This window comes from Geospiza fortis, unplaced genomic scaffold, assembly GCF_000277835.1.
Source record: "Geospiza fortis unplaced genomic scaffold, GeoFor_1.0 scaffold98, whole genome shotgun sequence".
Classification (NCBI taxonomy): domain Eukaryota; kingdom Metazoa; phylum Chordata; class Aves; order Passeriformes; family Thraupidae; genus Geospiza; species Geospiza fortis.
Window position 1 is genome coordinate 4,083,661 of NW_005054306.1, and position 10,483 is coordinate 4,094,143.

At 40.3% G+C, this 10,483-nt stretch overlaps 2 protein-coding genes across 2 annotated transcripts in view; both read left to right on the forward strand.

The window, feature by feature from the left end:
• The first annotated feature begins 42 nt into the window (after window positions 1-42).
• On the forward strand, window positions 43-6,267 carry GTF3C6 (general transcription factor IIIC subunit 6). The gene is made up of 6 exons (XM_005418425.2): window positions 43-144; window positions 871-951; window positions 3,213-3,276; window positions 3,829-3,873; window positions 4,008-4,121; window positions 5,623-6,267. Exons 2-6 carry the CDS (start codon window positions 883-885, stop codon window positions 5,916-5,918), a joined length of 588 nt encoding a protein of 195 aa, XP_005418482.1. The 5' UTR covers window positions 43-144; window positions 871-882; the 3' UTR covers window positions 5,919-6,267.
• Window positions 6,268-7,525: 1,258 nt separating this feature from the next.
• RPF2 (ribosome production factor 2 homolog) overlaps window positions 7,526-10,483 on the forward strand; it is an 11,792-nt gene continuing 8,834 nt past the window's right edge. The window contains exons 1-4 of the mRNA XM_014312077.2: window positions 7,526-7,585; window positions 8,089-8,171; window positions 9,097-9,229; window positions 10,023-10,060. Coding sequence (XP_014167552.2) covers window positions 7,526-7,585; window positions 8,089-8,171; window positions 9,097-9,229; window positions 10,023-10,060 — 314 coding nt within the window. The remainder of the gene's footprint in view (window positions 7,586-8,088; window positions 8,172-9,096; window positions 9,230-10,022; window positions 10,061-10,483) is intronic.

Below are 10,483 nucleotides of genomic sequence, written 5' to 3' on the forward strand. Positions count from 1 at the left end.
GGAGGGGCAGGCAGGGAGAGGGGCCGGCCGCGGACCGATCGCATTTTCCTGGGGTTGGCGGGGTTCTCAGTCCCCACAGTGGTGTCGTCCCCAGAGCTGCGTGGTTCTGGCTGTTCTTCCTCGGGCTTCCCCGAAAACTGCGTGGTCAGAGAGCGCATTTGCAGTTTATGTTGCTTCCTATCGCCATAAAATCACAAAATGAGAGAAGGGTTTGGGTTGCAAGGGCCTTTAAAAACCATCTGGTTCCAAACCCCTGCCATGGGCAGCGACTCCTTCCACTAGACCAGGTTGCTTAAAGCCTCATCCAGCCCAGTCTTGGACACTTCCAGGGATGGGGTATCCACAAATTCTCCGGGCAATCTGTTCCAGTGCCACACCTCTCCCCTCAGTTAAAAAAAAATATTTTCATTAATGAAAATTTCAGTATCTAATCTAAACCCACTCTCGATTTAAATCTCTTACCCCTTGTCCTGTCGCTACAGGCTCTTATAAAAAGTCCCTCTCCAGCTCTCTTGTAGGCCCTCTTTAGGTACTGGAAGGTGCTGTAGGATCTCCCCAGAGCCATACTGATGCTCGTTTTCCAAGGGTGAAAAAAGTGCTCCCCCATTGCTCGCCAGGAAGAAGGCCAGGAAATTCGGGTGTGAAACAGGTGTCTTATGGAACAGTGGGTCACTGAATTTCCCTGGGTATTACAGGAGTTCTGTCTCTTGAGAAAATGCAGCATAAACTCCACTTTGGGGTCTGTTTATCCTGAAAGGCTGTGTCTTTGTATGCTGTTCTTATTGGTGAAGATTGATTTCAGGGAGGGCTTTTTCCCCCCTGATTTCTGTCATATCTGTTACAGCTGTACATGATCAACTTTTCTTGTAGGAGCAACTGGTCATGGTTGAGCTATCAGGAATTATTGATTCAGACTTCTTAGAAAAATGTGAAAACAAGTGCAAGATTTTGGTGAGTGATTACAGCACAGTAGGAAAGGGGTAAGTTATTATGGTTGTGAACAAGGGAGTGAGGCTGCTTCTAAATTTCTTGATGTAATAACATTAGATCAAATCTTTGATAGAGAATTATGTGTGCTTTGCTTGGCTGCGTGTTGTGGGCTCTCTTTCAGAAACAGCATAAAGTCTTTGAATACATTATTGCATAAATATAAGGAAACTTTTTCAGAAGTATATATAAGCTTGGACCAGTATCTGCTCTGATTTCAAGTTCTAAGTTAATTTTTCTTTAAATTATGTATTGCACATGTTAAAAAACCATAAATGTTAATCACACTTATTCGAATAATTGGAATACAGCAGACAGGTAAAGCAAAATATTTAAGATTAGCACTGTATTTACAATGGGGTTTTTTGCAGATGTATCCTGGCAAGTTCAAGTCTTGTAAAGGATATTTGAGTATTAAGTGTTTAGTGAACAGGTTTGGATGTTTCCTTCACTGTAAGGTTATTGTAGGAATCTGGTTTCCCTCTCCTGTTCCTTTTGAGTTTTTTAATCACTTTATCTGTATAGGACAGATTTTATTTGCCCTTCAAAACTTATGTAGACTATGAGAGTTGTATAGATAGTACAAGTACTGCTGATTTGCAAATACTTTCTCAAAGTAGACCTTTATTATAGGCTGAAAAGATGGAAGAGAACGTCTGAGTGTGCTACTGATCACAATATATATGAGTGGCAAAGTCAATTCTGAATGTTTCAGAAGTAGAAATACAATCAAAATCCATTAAATATCAATCTTTGGGTGGATATGCAGGTTTCCCTCCTTGATCTGATCTAATTCTCTTGAAATTTGTTACATGTATCATTCATACTTATGGCTGAGTGGCTACAGATGCTTCAGTGCCGCTGCTGGGATTCTTTCAAATGTTGTGCCTTGAGATTCCCTTGTAATGTTACTAGTAAAATTAAAGTATCCATACTGTGTCATACTTGTATCCACATATACTTGCATTCACTCTACAGAGTAAGCATTCCTTGAGACTTTTCCTGAGACAGCTGTTGTTAAAAGTTTAATTACAGCGTCTGCTCTGTGTTACTCTGTTTAGCAAGTTTTCCGTGATGCTGGTCGCATCAGGGGAAGACAGTCTCCAAGTCTGCACAGTCCACAAAGGAATGCAAATTAGCCAAAGAAATAAAATTTTGACTGTAAAACCCCTATAATGCTATTGTTTAGTACTGATGTGTTATTAATTGCATTTATTTCTTGTAGAAGAAAAAACCCACAAAAATATGTTCTATGTGTTAGCTGTGTTATTTGTGTAATTTATGCAGAAGAAAGGGAATCCCAGAGCTTAAATCTTGTTGATCCTTGTACTTTTGAAACACAGAAATATATGAGGAAAATTGCACAAATTCATATTAACCTGTGTGATATTCTGTAGTTTATGCAATTTACCATGTAATGCCTTATCTTCAAAACTTTTAGCAAGTGCTTGTCTTCATGTCCTGAATAATTCTGATGTTCACAAGGTACTATTCAAAGTCATTTTGCCTTAATTAGTGTGTTCTGTTCAGATATTGATTTTTATCAAAATACAGTATGTAGATATATATTAAATAAGAAAAATGGTATGCTGACTTGTGTATTTGGAAAACCTGTGCTCTAGAGGAAGGGAATAAGCTGACAGAAGTGCTTCCTTACTCTTCCACTCCTTGTTTAAAAAAATAAGATAGCAACAATTTCCAACTCCTTCACAACAGAGACACACAGTAATCACAGAAGCTTCTGTGACCCTGCAGTGGCACTTCTGGTGCTGATGTAATGCCTTATGCTGGACTTCTTCACCCTGGGTATTTTCCAGTTTTAAAGTTATTCCACTTTCTAGAACTTGCATTAATTGAAGCTTAGAAAATAACATAATCTTCACGCAAACACCTACATTTTTGTTAACTAGAAATGGAGGTTACATTAATTTCCTAGAGGAAAAACAACACTTTAACTTATATAGACTATTGGCTGCCATTTGATCTGAATTTGTTGTAATATACTAGAGCATTTTCTATACAATTCTATACTAGGTTTTATTATGATTACTAAAAAGCATTATCTGGGTTTTTTTTTTGTATTTAATATACTTAAAGGAACATGTATGATGAGGAATTGATATAATCTAAATTCTGTTGTGTCTGTCTTTGCTGGTCTTACAGTGAGAAATGCACCTGGGCTAATACAGACCTGACATTATGCAATTTTATCCTTCTTTACATAGGGAATAGAGACAGAGAGGCCCATTTTACAAGTGGACAGATATGTATTTGCAGGAGAATATGAAGGTAGGAAAACTTATGTGAATCCAATCTCTCCCTTTTCACATGACCCAAGGAACTTTCTTAACATCAGGTGGTTTTACTGCAGTTGGTCCTGTGAGATGCTGTAGTTGTGGGCAGTTGTATAACACCATATAGAGCAGTAGCAGTCTGAATTCACTGCTAAATTAACCATGCATCCATGGTACTTCCAGAGGAGTATGTGTGGAAGCTGACTCTGGGGTGCACCAGCTAGTATTCCTGCAGACAAAAATGTGGGATATAAAATGCCTTAAAGTGCTGTTGTCTCCTGTGTAAGCAGGACTGACACATTGTGCAATCTGTAGTTCTTTGATTTGCCCTATGGTGACAACACTGGTCTGGAAGAAAATGGTCTGGGATCCTCCCTTGTAGTGATTCCAATGACTGTGATATTCCTGCCTGCTCTGAGTTCCTTACCAGTGCTGTGCCTCTGCGAGGGGCTGGAAGTCTGAACATTCCCACAGCTGGGCCAGTGGGTGCATTATCTGCAGCTGATGCAAATTAGTCTCTAAAAATGTCTCACTTTGTTTTTCATAGATGCCTTGGGAACCTGTGTGGTTTTTGAAGAAAACACAGAGCAAGGTAATTGTTGTGATTTGATGTTCTGTTTGTTTCAGTAGCTGGGGAGGTTAAAAATATTTCTCTTGTTTCAGTTGCTAGTGGAATTCACTATAATGATTGGGGTTTGGGTATTGTTTTTTCTCCTCTCTTCTTAGTAGATGCAGAAGGCAACCAAAAAGTACAGCTGAAATACAAGTGCCACACAGTGAAGAAATTGAACATGACACGGACCCTTCTGACAGAAAAGAAGGAAGGAGAAGAGAATGTTGGTGAGTGATTCTGCTCTTATGCAGGTGGACATGGGTGGATTATGCTTAATCCACAGGGATAGTCAGCCTTTATTAAGTGTTTGATTCAACAGCATGCAGGAAGTTAAAGGAACTTTCTTCCTTAGGCAGCATATGTATATTTAGATTAAAAAATTAAATACATTTCTGACCAGCACTGCCTCCACAAATGGCTACTAGGAGATCATTACAAAGAAGTGTAAGAGCAGGAAAAACATATGCTGATGGTCCCTGGTACATTCTTCTGTCATCTAGAAGTTTCAAAATCAGAGGTGCTGTTTAGTAGTTCTTTCTTGAATTTTTCTTTTTTTCACCTACTATTTCTAAGGACATTCTGAGTCTCTGTAATTGTTGAAAAGAACTGAATTGTACTTAATGAATTTACAGTTAAATGGAAATTAATCTAAGTTACTTGCAAAGACATACCTAGAAGACCATTTATATTGATTTTCATTCTGGAGGCAGAACTCAGAGTTCATATGTTTGCTTTGTTTATTTTTTTGTACAGAAGTCAGAACTTTTACATAGTCAAATACTGAGCGTACTACTATATGTAGCAGTACTCATTAGAACTGTCCTACTGCTTTTAGCTGCCTTTTTTCACTCAAGTCAGTGTTACTGCTTCTTATTTTAAGAATATATAGCCATTTTATCTTAAATATGAGCAGTCAGCTGGACACTGGCCATAGGAGGTATAAAATGAAATGTCAATTAGAATCTAACCAAACATCAGCATTCCTATCAACACCACGTGCCACTTCTCTGTGTGGAATAGATTATGTAATATTAAACTGAAAACATTATTTTGCTGGTATAATAATAATATTAAATTGAGACTAGAGAGTATTTTGCTTAATACAAAGACCTTTTTTATTCTAGAGCAGCAGTACTGCTGATAAGTACTGAAAACCACTTTGTTTCTGTACCGTGACAGGAATTTGTGCATACAAAGTAACTACAACATCTTGGGAATTGACAACATGTACTGAGTAAAAATCAAAATGGGAGTAGAATCCGATTTCTATTTGGGGTTGGTTTCAACCTGTTGTTACACTTGAGTTCAAGAGAGTGCAAGAACTTGTGTCCTATCTCTGTTGTCATTACCTATTGCCTGAAGATCTAATATTTAGGTGAACACATTCTATTCTCTTCATTGCATTTGTGAAATATTTTCTCTGCATTTTGATTTATGTTTAAGTTATTTTAAGAGTGGCATCAGACACCTAAATACAAGAGGAACTGCCATACTGGATCAGAGGAAAGATCTTTTTAGTCCTGCATTGTATTTTCTGACTATGAAAAGTAGTAAATGAGTATGTGGAAAGTAGTCGGTGAGGGATATGCACATCTTTCTATTCGAAGTGTTTCTTTTACTTGGATCTTGGTCAGGCTCAGCCTTAATAACAGTGAACTTAAACAAAATAAAAACTGCTGTTAACTCCTTTTGTCTAAGGACTAATAGAATTTTCCTTCTTTACATCAGGTGGAGTAGAGTGGTTGCAGATCAAGGACAGAGATTTTTCCTACAGCAGGCTTAATATGATTTGCAGTTTTCTGCCTGAAAAGGATGATTCTGAGGAGTCAGCTCAAGCCCAAGATAAATTGACTGAAGAGTCAGAGGGAGAGGTGAGTGGCAAAGGCAATTCTAACATGAACTCTGACCTGGAAAAGCTGCCCAACTTGGAAATAGATGCCCCTATTCCTTTGCCTGACAGCTTGGCTTCTGGGGCAGAGGGATCTCCTTCTGGAAATGCTGCCTTAGAGGATGTACCTCCATGATACTAACTCTGATCTTTTAAGGATTTCTTCACAGAATTAATGGGTCAACTTTTATAGGCCATGGCATGGTTTCCACCTTCTCTGAAAAATGACTAGTGGAAAAACAGACATTATGTTCTTGTGCATTGCTTTTGTGTTGAATTATAGTGGGAAGGGCTTAATTGTTTTTTAAAAATACTGACTGGAAATGTATGTATCCCTACCTCAAAAGTGGACAAGTGGAAATGGTTACATAATTAAAAGAAACTCCTAGTTTAGAAAAATGTTGATGTATTGTACAGTCTGAAACATTTTGTAAAAAGAAAGCAACATCATTGTTTAAAATAAAGACCTGAATTTTTCAACTATAGCTTCACCTTGTGTGTCGTATTCAGCCACATACTCTGTCTGCTCTTGTACTGCAGTTATTGAAAGAATATAAATTAAATAAGTGTGGCTTTTATTGAATGCTCCTCAAATTGCTTAGTTTAGATTCTCTCTAGTGTCCTTTGTCTCCTTGATGGAGTTTAGAAATCTTTCATGTGGGTAGGGACTTTAGGGGGTCTCTCATCTAGCTTCCTATGTAAAATAGGGTCAACACTGAAATTCAGGGCAAGTTGGTCAGGGCTTTTCCACTCAAGTCTTGAAAACCCCTGCAAACTTGCCAGCAAATTAAATCCAGTTCTTAGAGAGGTATCTGTTGCATTGCTTCCCCCATTTTCTGTATAATATAATGCGTGCTATACAAAAGGAAGTGTGGTCACCCCGTTTTTCTTTTTCCTCACAGTAACTTCTTGTCTCTAATCTTCCTCTCTGGCATTTTCCTGGAGGGTTTTATGCTTAAGATCCTGTACCCATGCATCAGTGGTTCCCAGACTAGTCCATGTGACCGTATTGTGCTGCCTAGTTAGTCTGTGGGTAGGTACTGCTACATTATTGTAGCAGTACATTATCTGCCACACACTGTTCTGTATCACAGTTGAGTTTGTGGTGCACTCGGATAATGTTTTCAAAAGCACAACAATTTTAAAACAGAAAACATTTTCTCTCTGACCCTTCTTCTTTCCTACCTTTCTCTGCCTCCCTCAAAACAGTGTAACTGCAACAGTGCTGTGAGGATGAGAACACCTAATTAATTCCAGTATAATTATGTAATACCTTAATTAGTAATGATCAGAGGAGAAGCTCACCCACAGCGTTGTTCACAGCACAGCATCAGTAAAGAGAAGTGATTAAAATGGCAACAGTTTCAAACAATTAATCCCATTTATTCCCCTCTTTTTTTTTTTTTTCTGTGTAGAAGAGACTTGAATCCTAGAGGAAAGGGAGGCAGGGAGAGGAAGGAAAGAGAACATGTTCTGTGTGCCTCCAGCCTGGGAAAGATCTTTCACATGGTTGTGTTGCATTTGAGGTTTCTGGGAGACCGCACAGCCATTCCTCTGGACTTAACTGAAACTATGGAAGTTTAAAAACATCATCATTCATGCTTGATTTGTGTGGTGCTGATAGATAGAGGACAATTATAACTGGAATAACGATCCTGGGAATACACAGGCTCTTGAGTGCCGGAGCGAGGGTTTGCGGTGTGCTCGGTGGCAGCTGAGCCTCCTGCAGGGAGGGCTCTTGCTATGGCTGCTTCAGCCCCTGAGAACAGAGAGGCGCTTCAGGAGTTTGTCCTCCGACAGAATGCAAACACAGCAACTCTCCCATGTTTCGCTAACTGGTTACTTAGTCTGGCACTATGTATGTCAGTTTTTTCCCTATGTACAAAGTGTTCCAGCAGCATTGGTTTCTGCCCTTCTCAGCCTTTTCTTTCAGCACTACACTGAAGCTGTTTCTTTGTTCTAATTAATCTGGTAATCAATATTATTTTTTGAATACATTTTATGTATGTCACACACAATGTGTACATTCATAATAATGTCGGGGTCTTCTAATATTTTAAGTGTTATTTCTAATGGTCGAGCTTTTGTTCCTATTATTATTAACCCTAACTTTTGCAACCATACAACCTCTGGGTGAAGCACCTTTTCCTGATATCTCCAACCTAACCCTCCCCTGACACAACTTCAGGCCATTCCCTCAGGCCCTGGCACAGGTCACCAAAAAGATCAGTGTCTGTCCCCCCTCTTCCCCTCAGGAGGAAGTGGCAGACTGCAGTGAGGTCTTCCCTCAGTCTCCTGTGCTCCAGGCTGAACAGCCCAGGCACGCTCCGTACTCCCCGCACCGATTCCCCGCCGCCCCGCGGGACGACGATGCGCTGGATCGAGTGGTGTGAGTGTGCCGGGGAACCGCTCCGGGAAACGGGAGGGGCGGCGGCCCGGGCGGCATGCACTGGGGGAGCCAGCAGAGAGAAAAGCCGCATGGAAAACGTTCGGGAAAGAGGAAGCCGAGCGCTGCCGTCTTTTTAGTGGTGGCCAAACAGCCCTTGCTCAGTTGGTAGCTTAAAATAACCGCGGTTACTTGTTGGTGTTGAATTTGTGTGTTCGCGTACACCTGAGAGAATTCATTTCTGAAGTTTCAGTGATGCATGGGGAGCAGTTGCCATAAACTAAAACACCAGAAGTCCCACCTCAACGTGAGGAGGAACTTCTTTACAGTGACAGGGCGCTGGACCAGGCTGCCCAGGGAGATCCTGGAGTGCCCCTCTCTGGAGACAGTCCAAACCCACCTGGAAACCCACCTGGACACATTCCTGTGGCACCTGCCTTGGCAGGGGGGTTGGACTCAGTGATCTCCAGAGCTCCTTTCCACCCCTGTCGATGCTGGGATACCTCTGTGTGGGGGGGAGTATTGTTTGTTTTAAAGAAGAAAATAAAACTAGTGCTTTACTGAGAAAATAATCTAGTGGAGAGCTGTAATTCTTAAGCCACGTAGCCACTGATGTGTCTAAAGTCTGTGCCCCTGCGAAGGCTGTGGTGTTTCACCCTGATAGTGCCTAGCATTCAATGCTGGTTCCTGCCAACAGCTTTTATTTTGGGGGCTGTTGGTGGTCTTTGAGGAACTTCGTTTTCTTCTCACAGTCACCTGACACAGGGCTTTTGGCATTGATTGTAATTCTGCAGGTTGGGATTAGTTTGAGTCATTGAAACAAGTTACTTGTTCAGTTTATTCCAATTCTTGTTTGGATTCACAGTTTCCTGTAGTGTCAAGTCTTGTTACATATATTAAGCTTTTAACTTTTAATTTGTTGTTACAGAAAGCCCAAAACTAAGAGAGCAAAAAGATTTCTTGAGAAGAGAGAACCCAAGCTAAATGAAAATACAAAAAATGCTATGCTCATAAAAGGAGGAAATGCAAATTTAACAGTGACTGAAGTGCTTAAAGACATTGTGAGTTGTTCGACATAGCATGCAACCTTCCTCTCTCTTTCTTACAATATTCTGTCTCTGCTGCACTATCAGTATTTTCATACTCTCCCTGTACCCCAAATCTCGGAATGACCTGTACTCCAAAGGTGTCACTACCTGCTTCTTAAGGAAGATTGCTTTCTTCCAGTTTCTTCTTTGCCAGAAATGTTGAGCTTGCTCTTTTATTTTTTCACAATTGTCTAGTATACAAGTGAAGTGTTGCCAAGTCTGTTTGAAAACAAGAGGATTAAGAGGATTAGGCACAGAATTGGGACTGTTTCACACAGCTAAGTCATATCCCAGAATTCTGTAAACTGACTTTGTGTATTGATAGGGAGCTTTCAGCCTCTCCTAAAACTAAGTTACCAAACTTGTCTCCTAACTCTATAGCTCAAAATATTATAGCTGTTCCTACACTCATTTTCTCTTTGCTTTGCTGTTTTCGTGTTCTTTTATGCTTCTATAATCAAGTTGTTGTTCTCTCCCTGTTTTTCCTTATGCCCCTTAGAAGCAGAGGGATTGCTTTGATTTTAGTTGTTTCTCAGTTACTTTGTTATTTCTCAGTTTCTACAAGTAATTTCTTGTGCAGTTAATTTGGAAACAAGATTGTCACCAGCTTGAAGGGTATTACTGTGAGCAGGCCTTTTGAGGTACCTTCTTTTAGGCTGCTCTGCATAGTTACTGTTTCACATGTTCCTGTAAATTGTTGGGTTGTAAAAACAGCAGTGCTGTACATGTTTTAGGGGTGACATGTGTTAAACTCTGTGTTTTGCAGTATGCTGTGAAGAAGCCTTTTGCTGTACTGTATAAAAGGTAAGTGATCTCCCTTTGACATCTTTGAGTCTTCTGACAGACAGACAGCTTTTATTTTGGGGTAGTTTCAGGGCATGGATGGAGGTGCAGGCTAGCCTGGGGCCTTGAACAATGACCAGGGTGCAGAAGATAACTGATCATGATTTTAAATAGACTGGGAACAAGCTACCTGTGATCAGCATTGGTGCTGAACCCTGTTCTGTGGCATCTGGTATGGAGCAGGATTCATCTCTAAGTCTTGTTCAAAATGGGAACCCAGTGTCTGTATGAATGTAGTGTAGAAACAACTGTAAATTATTGTCTAAATTTAATGAATGAACAGGCAAAGGCATTTACTCATGGTGTCACTGGTGGTAGTGGTGGGATGTTCTGCATGTCAGGCCCCAGGAGACAGGAAATGTGGAGGAAAGTACTTGGAATGAC